The sequence below is a fragment of the Ambystoma mexicanum genome, chromosome 1p (genome assembly GCF_040938575.1).
Source record: "Ambystoma mexicanum isolate Mex_15411 chromosome 1p, UKY_AmexF1_1, whole genome shotgun sequence".
Taxonomy (NCBI): Eukaryota; Metazoa; Chordata; class Amphibia; order Caudata; family Ambystomatidae; genus Ambystoma; species Ambystoma mexicanum.
In genome coordinates, this window is record NC_090921.1 from 975929560 (window position 1) to 975948023 (window position 18464).

General features: G+C 49.2%; 1 protein-coding gene across 3 annotated transcripts in view; it reads right to left on the reverse strand.

The window, feature by feature from the left end:
* Window positions 1–18464, reverse strand: part of DOK4 (docking protein 4) — a 225758-nt gene that overhangs the window by 12831 nt on the left and 194463 nt on the right. For all 3 annotated transcript variants that reach the window (XM_069654129.1, XM_069654136.1, XM_069654146.1), the window contains exon 6: window positions 16909–17050. In XM_069654129.1, the coding sequence (XP_069510230.1) occupies window positions 16909–17050 (142 nt within the window). The remainder of the gene's footprint in view (window positions 1–16908; window positions 17051–18464) is intronic.

Consider the following 18464-nt stretch of genomic DNA (forward strand, 5'->3'; position numbering starts at 1 on the left):
ATAAACAACAATAATATGAGAAACAATGTTTCACAGACAGTATAAGCATGAAATATACAAACTGACAAAAGTATCTTAAACAGTTAATTTCAAGCTGAAAACCAACCATAGTGAAACAACCATCAAAAAGAACCACAACCACACCAGACAAGACAAGACAAAAAAAAAGGAGGAACCCCACTCTCTACACCTCGAATACCATTACCGCCAAACCATGCCATCTCCCCATCAGCCATACAAGGCCATAAAAGGACCCCACAATCTCAAATAATCTTCATCCTTATCTTTATTATGGAATGAAACCTTGTCATACTGCGCCAACACATGTAATTCTGTCAGCCACTCATCAACATTAGGTTTCTTCCTTGATTTCCAAACCCTGAGAATCAACTTAATAGCCACCATAATGGCCCTATCAATCCAGCAAGAATGTCTCGCAATTCGACCACTCCTATCTTTACGGGAAAGTAAGATGACATTCACAGCCGACCTCCGCAAAATCACATCAAAAATCAAATCAATTCTATCAATCACTGCCGTCCAAAAGTCCAGCACTCTCGGGCAATCCCACAGTAAATGCACTAAAGTACCTCTATCCCTGTTACAACTCCAACACAAATCATCCGGTCGGAGCCCCAATCTAAACATCCTAACAGGTGTCCAATACACCTTCCCAATAATTTTTTGTCGAATTAACCGTAAGCCCATATCAGGACCCAAATGCAAATTAACCTTTAGAATGTATTTCCAATCCAACTCAGAAATCTCATCCAGAACATCATCAGACCAAGTATTTCTCAATCTAGACCATGCCTCCCGAAGTTTCCCATTAATAGGCATAAATTGCATATAAGTACGCACTCCATATTCCGGACCTTCCAATAAGGTAGCAATCTCCGGTTTATTTCCAATAGACCCATCAGCCAAAACCAATCTACAAGTTATCAAATCTTCAAAAGCCAAGTATCTATTCAATTCACTTCGCCTCAAACCATACCTGTTCACTAATGCCTCAAAACTCAATAACCTATCCCCATCCAATACATCTGCCAATTTCAGGATACCCTTATTAATCCAACTAGGCCAACTCAAACATTTATTATCAATCTGCAAAGCAGCATTGTACCATATAGAAGCATCTCTACTGAATCCATAACTCATATCATTATCCCGAAACCACTCCCCAATTACTTGTCTAGTAGCCACAACCGGGCGCAACTTCAATCTCTTAATCGGCAATTTATCCATACTATATATGGATCTCAAGTCAAAGGGAGCACAAACACCCCTTTCCATACGCAACCAAATTGGTTCATTCACCGCTCTATCCCTAAAGTAATATGAGCTTTTTTTTAAGTACAAATGCTTTATAGTATTTCATCAAGTCAGGGAATCCAAAACCTCCATCTTCAACGTTTTGCACTAGCATGTATTTCGGAATCCGAGGCCTCTTATATCTAAGTGCATGTTTGTTTATGTATGCCAAGCTCATATATTCATATATTGTGTGAATAAAGCGCCTGTAACGAGCCATTTCTTTTATTATAACAACTAGCCTATGTGTGATTTCTTGCCTGTCTGAGTCCAATAGCTTGTTTTGCCAGGGGGCGGCGAATCGTAAGTGTAAGTGTTCTTCCCATGTGGCCAAGCAAAAGCAAAACAACGATTGTCTCCTCGACCATCTCCAAAAGCCCAAGTATAGTCATTTCATAAAGATCCCTTGCATGACTGCTAATTCACACAACCAGATATTTTAAAGGGGGAAACATGTTATCTGCATTGGAAGACCAGACAATAGGCCGACCCAGGCTCGAGGCAATGGTCTCAAATACAGAGATTAGACCAAATTCTACCTGGGCAAGACACAAATAATAGATTATAGTCAACTTAAAATGAAACAACAGGACACTGATTGACCACCCAAATCCCACATTCCGTGAATTTGATCCTGAACAGATACGCCAGTGGTTCCATGTCTAGCACAAAAAGGGAGAAGGGTGTGGACCCTGAATCCCTCTTGGCATGGGCCATTTCCCTGATAACATGTTCTTTGTCTGTATTCTGTGTACTGGTGCCACATATAGAAGGGCACCCCATCTTGAATCTGCCCAACACCTCCTTCATAAAGCTCTACTACACCCAGTGAAATGCCCAGTGTGCATCAAGGTTTACAAAAGCATAGTCCTGATCCCCTCCCAAAAAATGGCTTAACAGTAGGGATATTGAGCCGCGGTTTCTTGTGTTTGTGCAGTGTTTTGTGGAAGAAGCCACCTAGCCTTCATGAACTATCCTGGTCCATACCCTTTCAAAGACGGGCCACCAACACCTTGCCTAGTATCTTGTTATCAACATTGATCATGAATAAGGGAAAATAGGACACAAGTTCCAACAAGTTTAGGAAGTAGGACTATTGTCGCTTCCTTTAATGTTGCTAGAAGTATACCCTTTTTCAATACCTCATTGTACATTGCTAGGAGACTGCGTGCAAACTCCAATTTATAATCGTATGCAATTCTTCTGGGATAAGGTCTGCCCCTGGTGCCTTGCACTCACTGAATGTTTCAATCACTCGTTCAATCTCTGCTACACTTAACAGTGGCTCTAACTCTTGCCTGGGCCTAGGACTAGACCTTTTCTTCCACTATCAAAGACAAAGCGATAAGGAAAACCTGCTAACCCAACTCTAAAACCTCTGGTTTCCGCATACACTTTTCCAGAAACTCACACAATCAAGCAACAACAGACTAACACATAACCCAGCACAACAGCACATGGGAATTCGCACCGACCCAAAAACCGCACTTAACCTCAGCGAACGGTGCAAACAGAACTGAAGCTGCCAACAGGACATCACTACTCTCACTTTCCTATTTCCACTACACCCTATTACCCCCCCGGCCCCTCCCTTTTTTCACCCCCTCCTTTTCAGATCTGCCAGAGCGCCTGGGGGCCACTCCGGTGGTGACGGTGTGCGGTACAAATACTTTTAATATTAACATTGTCTATCTGACCGAGACAGCACAGGAATATTTGACTAGTTTAGCATACGATGATGATGGATAGGTTATTTATATTGCGCTTAATACCCAGAGGTTTCTAAGCGCGGACCCGGGGATCAAACCTGTGTTGCTGCGTGTCGTCTTGCTTCCAAGGTGAGCATGTTGCCCCTGAGCTATCCTCCCGTCTTAAATTTGGTCCCAATCAGTCCTAATTTGGTCCAGAATCAGTCCTAAATTGTTGGGTATATATTGGGCCTCATTGGGGCTCAGGCACCTGGGCATCTTCCTTCTCCGCCGGGCCCACACCCATGCCTCGAGGGTCGCCTTAGTGGACGATAACATCTGTGGTCCGTGGCTCCGGTGGAGCCCTGGGATATGTAGTAGGGAGTGTAGTTGTGGCCAGCATCTAGTTTGCTTGATGCGTGACCATTTTGGGGGTCTACAGGCTCACCCAGGCCGCTGCACTCGCTAGTTGGGCAGCCAGGAAGTAGTTAATCAGGTTGGGCAGCCCGAAGCCGCCCCATTTCGCGGCCCCAGTCATGATCCTCATGGGTATTCTGGCTCTGCATCCCCTCCACAGAAATTTTGTCAGCTTCCTCTGTAATTGTTCCAAGGCCTGTTTTAGGGGGGGGGCCGGGAGAGCGGAGCACAGGTACAGCAGTCTAGGGAGGAGGTTCATTTTACATGCATACAGGAGGGAAATTTCTTGACTGTCCCATCGTTGGAGGTCCTTCTCCAGTTCCTTGAATAACGGAGGGAAATTAGCAGCGTACAGCAGTTTTGGGTCCACTGTGAGGCGTATTCCCATGCAGGCCGTTGAGGAGGTGCTCCATGTTAGCGGGCAGTGTGTCCGGAGGGTGGCTATAAGGGGAGCTCCCAGGTAGATGCCCAATGCCTCTGATTTGGGGTAGTTCACCTGGAATCCAGCCACTCTTTCGAACGCCTCCAGCACAGTTAGGATGGCGGGCAAGGAAGATTGGCAGTTGGTGATGGAGATCATCACGTCGTCGGCGTACAGGGAGATCTTAAATCGTTTGCCATTTATTTCTAGCCCGGTGATGTGCTCGTTGGCTTGTGTCCTTTGGGCGAATGGTTCCATGACCAGAGCAAATATCAGCGGGGAGAGCAGACAGCCTTGTCTCGTCCCGCACGAGAGCTGGATTGGGGACGAGGTCTTCTGATTCAGCCGCAGTGATGTTTTCGGGGCTTTGTAGTTTGCTAGCACCATTTTCTGGAAAATTGGGCCAAACCGTAATGCCTCCAGTGTGAGGCGCATGAAGTTTCAGCCCACCCTGTCAAAAGCTTTGGTGGCGTCCAGGGTTAAGACCGGCAGGCCCCGTCGTTCTTGGGTCGCAACTTCGATGAGATTAAGCGCTTGACGGATGTTGTCCATGGTACTTCTCCCTCTGATAAACCCTGCTTGGTCCTGATCTATGATGGATGGAAGGATTTGCGCCAACCTGTTCGCCAGGACCTTTGAGTATACATTAGCGTCCACTTTGAGCAGGGATATCGGCCTATATGACGAACACTCCTTTGGGTCCTTGCCGGGTTTCAGTTGCATGATTGTGGTAGACTCTTGCATAGAGGGTGCTATAGTGCCTGTGTCCCGAAAAGAGTTAAAGAGCTCTGTCATTGGGCGTAGCAGCAGGGGGCTAAAGAGTTTGTAAAATTTTGGAGAAAAGCCGTCTGGGCCCGGGGCACTGGGTTTCAGAGTTTTAAGTATTTCTTCCACCTCCTCAGTCGAGATTGGGGCTTCCAAGGCGGATCTGTCAGTTTCTGAGTGGTGTGGTAGCCGGGCATCTGCTATAAATTGTTCCTGGAGGGCCTGCGGGCGGGGGTTGAGGTCAGGGTGTCGGCCAGATGGGCTGTCGCTACTTGTAGTTTTGCCCCTTCAACGTACAGGGTTCTACCTTTCGGGTCTTTCAGTGCGGTAATGTGGTTCCGTCGGTGGGTTTTGGCTAGTTTGCTCACCAGATATTTATTGGCTTTATTGCCGTACACATAGTAGCTCTGCTTGGTCCGGAGCAGGGTCTGGGCTGTGTCTTCGGCATAGTGAGCTTCCAGTTTCGTGTGAGCTAGTCTTATCATTTGGCCGACCACTTCTGTTTTAGGGTCGCATCTGCCTCCGCCACTTCCTTCTCTAGCTGGTTTCTGTTTATGGTGCCCCTCCTCGTATATGCGGCAGCCTGAGCTATCAGTTCCCCTCTGTTTACGGCCTTCATAGCTTCCCATCTCTTTGCTGTAGAGGTGAGGTCGGGGGGGTTTTCCTTGAAGTAATTGCTGATCGCAGACAGCACCCTCGCGCCAATTTCAACATCATCCTTGAATTGCAGAAGCTCCGGGCTAGCTAGGATCAGGTCTATTCGGGATGAGAAGCGGTGGACATGGGAGAAGAATGAATAGTCCGCTGTGTCCGGATGCAGGACCCTCCAGGTGTCCACCACGCCCAGTGTTTTGAACAGGTGGCAGAGGCCCAAAGCTAACCTGAAGTCCCTGGTGGATGGGACGCCTGTCCTGTCCAGTGAGGGGTTGGGTACCCCATTGAAGTCCCCACCCAGGACCACCTGTCCCTCTAATAAGGGGAGGAGAGTGGATTCCAAGGTTGTGTAGAAGGCCTCTTGACTGTCGTTTGGTGCGTAGACCGCAATCAGCGTGTGGAGTTGCCCAAAGAGATCCCCCTTAATCGCTACGAATCTGCCATCTGGGCTACGCAAAGTCTCCTTTTCCTTAAAGGGGGTGCCTTTTGCTAGCATGATCACTGTGCCCCCTTTCTTGCTGGGGCCAGAGGCCAGGTATTGTGTTGGGAACGCTCGGCACCGCAGTCTAGTGAAGTCCTTGGCTAAGAGGTGGGTCTCCTGGAGGCACCCCACCGAAGCCTGAAGGTCCCGTAGGCCTCTGACATTCAATGAGACGTACCGTAGCTCAGTGTGTGCTGGCAGGGAGGTCTGCGGGGTGGCGTTAGTAATCAGATGGGCGATGGGGGGGGTAAATCCTGTGCTCAGGGGAGTCCACCGGGAGATTGGTGTCAGCATGACTCAGCTGTAACCAAATTTTAACTTTGTCCAAATCGGGGCCAACCGGGGTCCAGTAACCAGGCGGGCTGAGGAAAGTCCCAGCCCAACAAGAAAAAAGGAAAAAACAAAGGTTAACCAAGCTGGCCCTGAGGGGCCTCGGGCCGGAGTGACGGTCCATCCACTCGGTGGGGGCATTGCGTGGGACGCCCGGGTGCCCCGAGTGCAGGTTCCGGCATGGAGCGCTGGTGGTATGTTACTAATCATGTGCAGTGGGAGGTTTGCCTCCTTTTGGGACTTTCGTCCAGGGGCTGTGCTGGGGCTTCGGAGTTGAGTTGCGTGATTTATCTGTCGGGGAGATAATTGTATCTTCCTCGGGTGTTGAGGGCTCACCCCCCATGATACTGCGTGCTTCTTCCAGGGTGTGAATTACCTTTGTTTGGCCCTCCAGTGTGAACTGAAGTGGGGCTTGGTAAAGCCAGCGATATTTGATTTTCCGATCTTGCAGGAATGTTGTTAGAGGCCGAAGGGCTCTCTGCCGCTGGACCGTGGAGGTGGCGATGTCTTGGAAAAGCTGTATGGTGGCTCCCTGACATGTAAGGTCACCTTGTGAGCGGCTTGCTGTCATAATTTCCTGTTTCATCGAGAAAAAAAGTGTACTCTGGTGATCACTTCAGGGCTAGCCGCCAGCAGGGTGTTCCTGCGGCCTCGCAGTCTGAGTGCGGTCCAGCAGAAGGAGTGACTTATCGCAGTCTGGGAGGAGAGTGTGGAAAAAATCCCTGATGTAGGCAGGGAGGGCTTCATCCGGGATCGAGGCAGGGACTCCCCTGATACGGATGTTGTTTCTTTGGGCTCTGTTTTCCAGGTCCTCCTGTTTGCGTTGCATATTTTCAGAGTTGTCCTCCAGAGTCTGGATTTTCTGTCGCAGCTCTGCAATCTGCGCTGTGTGTTCCAGGACTTGGTCTTCTGTGTCCCCGACCCTATATTCCACCTCCTCATTGCGGTTGTCCAGGACATCTATCTTGGTTGAAACCTCTACCATGCAGTTGCGGAATTCTGTTTTGATGTCGGCTAGGAGGCCCTGGATATCGTCTTTTGTAGCCCATTGTCCTTGGGCCCTTGTGGGCGAGGAAGGCTCGGTCGGGCGGGGGCCAGCTGTTTGGGTTTCTCCCTCAGGTGGAGTAAATTGGCTATATCCGCTGACTTCAGGCCCTTCTGCTTGGACATCTTGGTGTCAGGGTCGCCGTTTGCATATGAGCGTGTTATCTATCCGGAGACGGATGTTGAGGGGGGGGGCAATTTCGGACATGACCCCTTCTCCACCCCAGCTGGGTGCGGGGATCTATGTAGGGTGTCCTGGGGGGAGGCCCTACCTTGACAATGCCACCTGCCAGGTCACCGCTGGTAGAGAGTGCTGCGTCTCTCAGGACTCCTGGGGCTGACCGCAGTGTGTGTCCGGTTTCCCTCCGTCGGGTTTCCAAGTGAGTGATGGGGTCTGGATTCACGCTAGGGTTAGACTGGTTCAGGCTGGTGCTACGGACAATCTCCGTAGCCTCTGTAAGCTGGTGTTTGCTGAGGTTTACTGCAATGATTGAGATGTTCTCTGCTGCTTTGCCAACTTCGTTTGGCTTGCTGGTTACCTGTTGTTCCCTGCTTTTAATGTAAAGGGCCCATCCAGGCAGACCCTCCAGTGTTGCATGTAGTGGCGCAGGTCCGCAAGCTTCAGCTGTGTGGTCGGGGCCTTTCTGCCAGGCAGCCGAGCCGGGTGCGGTGAGGGAGGGCTGGTGCCGTGCCACTGTAGCCCACGGATGGTGTGCAGAGGGGAGGGGGATGCCCCCAGTGTAGTCCGTTGGGTCCACGTGGGGCAGGAGGTGACCAAGGAGGGGCTGCCCCGGGCCCCCCCGGGCCGATGTCAGGATCTGCGGGCCTGTTGCAGGTCACGGGTGGGTGTAGTAATAATCCAGTGGCGGGGCGGCCCGGGCTGATGCAGGGCCTGTGCTGGGGGGCATGCGGGCCACGGGCCAACCGTCACTACTCAAGGTCCCAAGACTGGTGTGAACGGTCAGCGGGGGCTTGTGCTGGCAGTGGGGCTGACCCTGCAGGCTGGGTGCGTTCCGCAGTTGGGTTGACCCCGAGTCCGAGCGGAGCGTGGGTCCGGGCCGGGTATTCGTGAGGCTGATTTAGGTGGCGGGCAGGCCGGGGCCCCCTCCGTAGGTCCCCTGGGTGTGCAGGGGGGTGCAAGCTGTTGTACCGGCTCCTTGACAGCAGCGTGGCCCGACTCCGCCCCCACAGGTATGGCTCCTCCCCACTGGTGCTGTGGCTGTGAGGGGGGGCCTGTGGTGCCGCGGGCCACCAATGCTGGTCAGGTGGGGGTCCCCTCGTAGCGGGTCTGTGATGTAAGAGAGGTGGGCCCGGGGGGGACCCCGCAGCGCCCCACGGCCACAAGTACCCTGGCGGGGGAGGGTGTCCGCTGCCCCCTGGTCGGACCTCAGTGTTTTGGTGGAGAGAGGCACTGATTTGGTCGGCTGGGTAGGGGCGTGTGGGCCAGGGGCCACCCACAGCTCCTCGAGATCCTGGTGGTATGTGGTCGTTGAGGGTGAGGCCCAGGCTGGCCCCACCTGCAGGTGGAGGAGTTCCCCCAGCAGGGTAGTCTCTGGCACGGCGGCGGGCCCGCAGACCGAGGATCCATGAAGCTTATCGCTTATATTCATTTTTCCTAATCCCCTATGGAGTCCTATGGACTCCATGAATAGGGGACTCACACCACCAATCATAATATGGTGGTAATTTAGCCTGGGCTATATACCAGAGTATAGGTACTTGAGTTGGAGAGTAATTACAATGGAATTTCTACCAAACTCATGATGAGGCCGATTGTCTTGTAATATTCTTCAAATACCTTGTTAATCTCTTTCTGTGCATGGACACGTTCATGCTGGGATTTGTTTAGTAATTTTCATAGAACCATCTGCTCTCTCCCAGTTCACCATCCGGACCAGAGTGTGCCCAACCACATCACCCTTGTAACATACTTTTAGTCCTAGTTTCAGAGCCTGTCAAATGCATTAAGCAAGGTGTTCTATATGGTTAGTAATTTCCCTGCCATATGTTGTCCTGAATCACAAGCTTATCCACGTCACTCACTCGCTGTTGATGTTTTGTTACATCGATGAGCACAGCCAAGCATTTTTATTTATTTATTTTTACATTTATAAAGCGCTCACACAGCCCGAAGGCATCGAGGCGCTGTTACAGGAATTGTTTGTTTTTCTTAGTTGCGTATTTTTTTTGTCTTAGTTACGTATTTATAACGCGCTTAAACACCCAGAGGTTTCTAAGCGCGGACCCGGGGATCGAACCTGTTGTTGCTTCGTGTCGTCTTGCTTCCAAGACGCGCACGCTGCCGCTGAGCTATCCTCCCCATTCACCCCTTATGGTCAGTCACCTGGCTTCCCCCAAGGTGCCCTGTAAATCAGTGGAGTTCTTATTATTTTATACAGAATCAGCCATTTCTTGGTAAATGGACCGTACAAAGGCTGTATTCGAGAGTGCATCCACAGGTAGCCCCCTCATCCGGCCAATGGTAGCAGCCCAGATACCACCCTAGCCAATCCTGAGGGGTATGTGGTCAGAGGGGATGTGAGGGGGGGCCTGTGGTGCTGCGGGCCACCAATGCTGGTCAGGTGGGGGTCCCCTCGTAGCGGGTCTGTGATGTAAGAGAGGTGGGCCCGGGGGGGACCCCGCAGCGCCCCACGTTCACAAGTACCCAGGCGGGGGAGGGTGTCCGCTGCCCCCTGGTCGGGCCTCAGTGTGTTGGTGGAGAGAGGCACTGATTTGGTCGGCTGGGTAGGGGCGTGTGGGCCGGGGGCCACCCGCAGCTCCTCGAGATCCTGGTGGTATGTGGTCGTTGAGGGTGAGGCTCAGGCTGGCCCCACCTGCAGGTGGAGGAGTTCCCCCAGCAGGGTAGTCTCTGGCACGGCGGCGGGCCCGCAGACCGAGTACCATGAAGCTTATCTCTTATATTCATTTTTCCTAATCCCCTATGGAGTCCTATGGACTCCATGAATAGGGGACTCACACCATCAATCATAATATGGTGGTAATTTAGCCTGGGCTATATACCAGAGTATAGGTACTTGAGTTGGAGAGTAATTACAATGGAATTTCTACCAAACTCATGATGAGGCCGATTGTCTTGTAATATTCTTCAAATACCTTGTTAATCTCTTTCTGTGCATGGACACGTTCATGCTGGGATTTGTTTAGTAATTTTCTTAGAACTATCTGCTCTCTCCCAGTTCACCATCCGGACCAGAGTGTGCCCAACCACATCACCCTTGTAACATACTTTCTTAGTCCTAGTTTCAGAGCCTGACAAATGCATTAAGCAAGGTGTTCTATATGGTTAGTAATTTCCCTGCCATATGTTGTCCTGAATCACAAGCTTATCCACGTCACTCACTCGCTGTTGAAGTTTTGTTACATCGATGAGCACAGCCAAGCATTCACCCCTTATGGTCAGTCACCTGGCTTCCCCCAAGGTGGCCTGTAAATCAGTGGAGTTCTTATTATTTTATGCAGAATCAGCCATTTCTTGGTAAATGGACCGTACAAAGGCTGTATTCGAGAGTGCATCCACAGGTAGCCCCCTCATTCGGCCAATGGTAGCAGCCCAGATACCACCCTAGCCAATCCTGAGGGGTATGTGGTCAGAGGGGATGGTGTCCAAATACTTAACACCAGTAATGATATGAAGGTTTCTACCTTGATTGAATGCAAAATCTATTTTGGGAAAGAGTAGAGTAGAAGGAACATGCCCTTTCGTCTCTTTGGGAAATGGCGCCAAAGCTCCACCAGCTCAAACTCATTCGCTCATTGGGAAAGAGCCCTGGATCCCATACTGACTGCTCGGCCACTAGATCCAAGCCTATCTAGCTCCCGATCGGAGTGCAATGGGAATCTCCTGCTCACAGCCAGCCACATCCATCGTCAAAAAAGGGCAGATTTGGAAAGTCTGATAAAGTTAAATGAAATTATTGGGTACGATATCAATAGAGGTATCCAAAGGGTGACAAGCGTTTGACACCCTTAATGGTACAATTGTATGTAATGTATGTCAGAACACAATTGAGGCCACACGCTATGGACGATGTACCCCAAAACAAATTGATCTCAGTAACAATTTAACAAATGCTTGACTTCACCAAGTGTGATTAATTTGTGTTTCCCTTTTTTTGAACGCACACAATATTTTTCATGGATACACCATTTTGCAGACAGTACTGTGATCATTTATGGAACAACGTGTACACTTTCAGATTTGCATTTTTACAATAATTTCCAAAATCAAAAAAGAAGACGTAATTCAGTCAAAAAACAAAAGGGTAATCAAGAACTAGCCAACAGCGTGTCGACTTGCTCGTTTCGGCTGCATATTGTCACTATCGGGAAGGTCTCTGCCTCCATCTTAATCTGACCCCCGACTACTTCCCTCTGCTCCAACCCAATAATCCCAACGTTCCCTTTCTAGGTCTTTTCTCTGCTGTGTCATCACTCCGGCATTGTCAGCACATAGCCTTCAGCAGGGAGAATTCGGCGCCTGAAAGGGATGTTCTCTTCACTGCCCCTGTGCTCTGTCTCTTCTAGTGTGAGTGGATCACATTGAAAGAAGACAACTGCAAGTCTCTTTAGAAACACAGTACCCCTGGGAGAGGTGAGTACTATGAGCATGACAGGAAGTGTGCGGGCAGGCCGGGAGGAAGTGCGGAGGGAAAATGGGATGCATACTGTTGGGGAAGATTTTCTTTTTTTCTGCTTTCATCCGGCAAACCTCTATGGGACACCTCACGTTTTTGCTATGGTCTGCTTCCTGACCTGACTTTTTGGATGGGAGCGAAGGAAAGCCCTCGGCTTTACTGTCCTTGCATTTTTGCAAATGCCTATGGGGAAGTGGTCAGGCTATAGGACTATCAGTACCGTGAGCCTATGCCTCCCTTAGTGGATTGCGTGCATTTTTAAAGCAGCGCACATCACCGTAAAGGGAAGTGTGGTTAATTACTTTGTATCTCATAGCTTTTTCTTTTGTAACATTGTGGTTACAATTACCATGTGTCCAGGATGGGCTGGTGGCAGTGGATATTTTTATACCATGTTTTTACTTGTGCACTTTTACACTTACATTTTTACATTTTATCTTTTACATTTTATTGCATAATGGCTTAAAGAGTACAATATACTCTATAATGCCTGTGCACCGAGATTTTTACCTCTACTTTGGCCTTTTTCCTGTCCTTTCGGGTCTGGAATTGCCATGCATGGAAAGCCCTTTCCCGGTCAAAGTTGCTGCTTACCAGTTTGTGGCCAATTGTGGGGGCTGGGTTTGTCTGGACCCATTCCACATCTGAGTCAGCTTGTCTGCTGCAGAGCAGAATGTGTGACAAGAGGCTTTCCAGGATTGGACAGCCTGAGCCAGTTTGAATGATCCAGATCCTTACCATTGGTGGACCTGGTAGCGACTGCAGCCTGGATCCTGGATAAAAGGGGGACTTCTGCAGCCATTCTAAGTGCAGCCTGCTGAAAACCCACAGGACGACTATTGTAGCTGACCAGCATTGTCTCCAGCCAAGTCCTGGTGAAGCCTTGCTCCTCTGTCCGGATCTCAAGAATGCCTTTGTTGGTGCTTCTAACCCTGGACTGGTGGGAATAACCTGTCCCAGAACCTGCTCGAGGATCCGTGCCTGCTGAGCCTTCAGGAGTGTCCCTGGACCTCCTGATGGACTTACCAGTTCTCTGTTGGTTTACTTCACTGCAGCCGTCGCCATTCTGGGTGCATCTTTGGAACTTTGTGGATCCTCAACTTGTGTAACAAGACATCTGCTCTTGCAGGTTCAGCCTTCCACACCAAAACGAAGCTGTGCGCAGGGCCTGCTCCTTTGTTTGTCATACGAAGATCACTGAATCCCTTCTTCTTCGGGTCCTGGAAGACTCATGAGGTTAGCTGTCCTGTGAAGGTTTGCATCCTATCCTTCCAAGGATGTCTAGCTGCCAGTCTTCAGAACCAGATCACTGGAGCCTGAACTGCGTACTAGTTGGATCCAAACCCAATACCAAAAGTCACCTCTGCACCCGCAGCCCCTGGACCTCCTTCGACCGGACAAAGCACAAAAATAAGTGGGCCAAGCAGATCTTGAAACCCCTGAAGTGGGCCCTGGAAAAATTGGATTAATGGGGTTAGTATATCTATTTCTGCCTCCGCTGCCATAGGGCTTCATAGGCGTAAAGTCCTCATCATGTCTCTACCTTGCCTGACTAATATTGGTAGTAGTCTGGTCAAGGATCCCCCTTGGACCTTCCTTTGAGTGGTGGGACTGGGATAGAAACATTTCTGAACTTTACCTACCTTTGGAACACTTATCTGCAGTCTGTTGTTATTGGGGTAGCTATTGGCGCACTCCACTAGTAAACCCATCTGAACAGTGCCACTGGTGGAACAGGTGACTTTTGGGCACCTGGCCTCATTTTTTATCACGGCTGGAGTAATTAAGTAATAGGGACCTTATCCTAGGTTGACCTGTAAGGTGTTCTACTTATTTTTACTTACCAGTCATTACTGATTCTACGCCTGCTGTTTTTCTAATTTGTACTTGCTTTACCACACACAGTTATTTACTGTGTTGCTGCTATCTTTGGTAAGTATTGCATAACTGTTTCTAAGGTAAAGTGTTGGTGTTCAATTAACAGAACCCCCAATGGTGAATGTATGTATATAATAGTAGTTTTGTGCCAATACTTACCTGAAGTTTTCAATTGCTTAGAGTGTATTTTAAAGGCTTAAGAAATAATTGTATGTTTAAAAAAAAAAAGAAATATTTGCCTATTAGTTTATTTACAAAACCTTTTACAACACCATATTCCTATAGCTCTCAAAATTCAGTCACAGTTTTCCATAAAATTCGAAATGTCCTGGGCTTTGTTGCAGTTTTCCATACATTGGACAGTAATCTTCTGGACTTTGTGTAAGCACTCCTCTTGACCTAGCAAGTGTCACGGTAGTCGGATCGATATATGTTTATACTTCTCTGTCTAACTGGAATTATTGGAGGTGTGTGTGTGTGTGTGTGTGTGTGTGTGTGTGTGTGTGTGTGTGTGTGTGTGTGTGTGTGTGTGTGTGTGTGTGTGTGTGTGTGTGTGTGTGTGTGTGTGTGTGTGTGTGTGTGTGTGTGTGTGTGTGTGTGTGTGTGTGTGTGTGTGTGTGTGTGTGTGTGTGTGTGTGTGTGTGTGTGTGTGTGTGTGTGTGTGTGTGTGTGTGTGTGTGTGTGTGTGTGTGTGTGTGTGTGTGTGTGTGTGTGTGTGTGTGTGTGTGTGTGTGTGTGTGTGTGTGTGTGTGTGTGTGTGTGTGTGTGTGTGTGTGTGTGTGTGTGTGTGTGTGTGTGTGTGTGTGTGTGTGTGTGTGTGTGTGTGTGTGTGTGTGTGTGTGTGTGTGTGTGTGTGTGTGTGTGATTGTGATTGTAGCCCTAGACCATTAGACCAATCTCATCCCCCTGGCTACTCTTTGCCCTGAGTCAAAGCCTTACTGCTCCAAAACTCTACCTTCATTGGGTCTGGCTAGAATTCAGTGTCTTTCCCGTTCACCTCTCAGAATAACACATAGCCAACCACTGTCCCAGCTTCTTCCCAGCCTGGAGGAATGAGTCGCCTCATCCACCAATAACCATCACCACAGCATGTGGACTTGGGGTATTCTTTTCCGGAGCCTTCCAAAGAAACCACACTTAGGTTCACACCAAAGAAATCAGTGACCCACATTCTTATGTCCTTTTAAAGTGTACTTTTGGGGAGTTCAAGCCTTTAAATAACTTTGTGTTTATCTGTAAGTCACCTCAAGGCAATAAAGGATTTAGACAGAGCAAGATAGCCTCTCAGCCTTAATGGCCGTTTATTTCTGGTCCTTCATCTCACTAAGTGTTACCGGATGCAGGTGGACGGCGGTGCCCCTAGTATTCAAGCTCCAATAATATTTAAAGCTGCCCCACCAGGTGTTATAGGATGAGGTATGAGGAGGTTCACTCAATATCAAAACCCTTGTGCTGAAGAAACTGCGTCATGTTGGCTGCATTGTGAGGGACAGGTTGGTTCTCCCACACAGGGCCCGCTTTAGGATTGGGCTACTTGGGCGGTCGCACAGGGCGCCACATTAGCCCCCTGCCACACCAGCTCAGGGGAGTATTTCAAGGGTACCATATTAAAAGGAAATGCGCCCCGCTCTCACCAGCACAAGAGTGGGGCGCATTTCCTTTCAATAGGGTGCCGATGCTGAACCAGCATGGGGCAGCCTTTGCTGCTTTAGCATCGCCATCCTATTGAAGTGATTACCTCCAAGCTGCGGCAGAGGAGCAGGGAGTTAATCAATTAAATAGAGCGCTGCTGCTAGGCACCGCTCCCCCCCCGCACCCTCCGCCTTGAGGGTAGGATCCAAATGTTTTGTCCTCGCCACGGGCGCTGCCATAGCTAAGGCCGGCCCTGCTCCCACAGTGTTAAAGATGCTTTTTAACACAAGATGTGTCTCCTAGGGTTTATGACATGGAGACAGAGAGTAGCTCTTCTCCAATATGAATGTCTTCTTGACCTCTCTGCTGCTTTAGACACGGTGGACCATTGCTTGCTTCTTGATTCTCTTTCCTCATTTGGTTTTCACGGTTTTGTCCTTTCCTGGTTCTCCTCTTACCTATCTAACTGCAAATTTGCTGTACCTTGGGGCGGCAATATTTCTCTTCCTCTCGATCACTGAGTTCCATAAGGGTCTGTGCTAGGTCCTTTTCTCTTTTCCTTATGCACTTCTTTTCTTGCTCCTGTCATCTCTTCCTTCGGAGTGTTACATCACTTCTACGCAGATGACACTCAGCTCTTTTTCTCCTTCTTGTCTTTCATACCAGATGTTCATGTCACTCTCTCTTCCTGTCTTACTGCCATTAAGTCATGGATGACTTCTCATTTGCTCACCTTAAATGCCGGAAAGATGGAAGTTCTTTCCTTTCCTGCTACTACTTTTCCACCTCCTTCTATTCTCTCCCCCCACCCCCCAACCCTGCTGATCTCTCCTACTGCCCGTAATATCGGTTTCTATCTTGACTCCAACTTCTCCTTTAGCCATCATATTTCACTTACCTCTGGTGCTTGCCGTTATCATCTTTTTAATATTCGCAAGATTCGTCCCTTTCTCACTTTTCATGCTACCAAGCTCTTGGTCTCTTCTCTAATCTTTTCTCGACTCTTATACTGCTCTGTTCTACTCTTTGGCCTTCCTCGCTCTCGCCTAGCCCCACTCAAATCAATTTATCATTCCTCCATCCGCTCGCTTTGTTCATTATCCTTTCGTGACTCTATCTCCTCTTCTCTTGACTCTCTTGGATGGCTCTCCTTTCACTCTCAGCTAAAATTCTATTTTCTCTGTTTAGTATTTAAATCTTTATATGGCCTGGCCCCTGATTACCTTGCTTCTCTTCTTTCATTTTTCTCTCCTTCTCCTCCTCTCCGCTCTGCTGGACTTTTGTTACTCACTGTTCCACGTACCACCTGGTCACAATATCGCTTTCGATCTTTTCAACTGCTGGCCCCTCTCCACTGGAACCTTCTTCCACTATCCCTCTGATCTATAACCTCTTATTCTCAGTTTCGCTCCTCCCTAAAATGTCATCTACTTCAGTCTCCTGTTTGATTGCTATTGGTTGATTCCGAACACAATTGCTTTGCTGATTTGAATGTACTGTCGCCTGTTTCTCTGTGAAGTGCTTTGGCAAAAAGTGCTATATAAAACCTAATAAAATACAAATACAAAATACAAAATGCCCCTGGTGGCAAGAGCAGCACACGCGTGGCCCCGGTACAGTGGCACTCACCCTCACGTTCTTCTCCATCTCCAGCAGGACCCGCTTGTGCTGCTCGGCGATGGCCAGGGTGGCGCTGTGAACACGCTGATAAATCTGCTCGCCGTCCTGGGTCTGGAAGGTGTATAGGCCTTCTGTCGCATCACACATCCGACTGAGAACCAGAGAACAAAAGCCAGTGACACGTCAGCAACAAAACATTGAATATGCAAACCATTTCTGTATATTATGCCTACATTGCGATGCCAAGAAATGGTTATGGTGGCGAAATGGGTGAGAGAATTCTACAATTAAAAATGTGTAGAGATGATACAGACAACTAATATTAATTCAGGCGATAACGAAAGAGCACCATCGCCGTCATAGATTAATTCATTGTTTAGTTCTCATCTAATAAACAAGTTGAAACGTATTCTGGCATTTCAATGTTCCCTCCTTCGGACTGTGTAACACTTCTGAAAGTCCCTCTGCCGTTTGCCGTGTTGTTCTGCAGTCGAGCTCCCCATTCTAGCTGTGAAGACTGAAACGAATGCCCATTTCCCGCCTCAGCAGACCTGGTGTTACAGGCTCGCGGCCTGCCTGCATGCTCGCGGAAAACACAAGATGGACGGGGCTTCTCAACGTCATTTTGAAGAAGCACTTTGAAGTCAAGCATACTTTGAAAATCAGCCCTGTCTTGGTTTAGACCTCGTGAATGAAGACCTAGGCATCTGTTGCACTCCTTCCAAGCACGTTCTTCAGTAAGCTCTGCTGACCGAGGATCACTTTCAGTTTCTTTTCTTTCAGTGTAATATAGCCAGAGCCGGCCTTGGGGGGGGGGGCGAGCGCCCGGTGGCGCCACCCCCCCCCCCGGGCGCCTTTTGCCCCTGCCACACCAGCTCAGGGGAGTCTTTCAAGGGCTCCCCCGAGCTGAGCTGGCGTTGTGGGACAAGGTGCAGCAGGCGGCCTTTTACTGTAAAAAGTGCCCGCGGCGGTGGGTGCATTTAAATGCGCCCCTCCGCCGTGGACACTTTTCACAAGAAAAGGCGCCATTAGCCCCCCACCACGCCAGCTCCGGGGAGTCTTTCAAGCGCTCCCCCGAGTTGGCGTGCTGGCATAAGGTGTGGCAGGTGCCTCATTGTCATTGAATGAACCCGCGATGGCGGGCTCATTCAATGACAATCGGGTGCTAACGGCACCTATTTAACCTCCTCCCCGGAGCGAGAAGGTTAAAAAAAAAATAATTGCCCAACCTAGCCCCAGCCGCCCTGCCCCCTGTTAACCAAGGGGGCGCGATGGGCGAGGGGGTGGGGGCGCCAGTTCGCCCAGGGCGCTGCTGCCCTTAAGGCCGGCCCTGCATTTAGCCATATATCTGTTCTTGGCTGTAGCCTGTTTTTTTTTCCCTAACCCAGAACACATTTCTAAATTAAGTTGTTCCTTCTGCGCCATAGCTTCAGTGTCTGTGTGGTATACATGTCAACATGTTATTCTTGAGACCTCAGCCAGTCCTCTGCTTTTTCTTTGCATTCTGGGACCTTGAGAGTTTCCTTTCTCATTACAAACATAGGACTACAAGTCCCAGAGTGCAA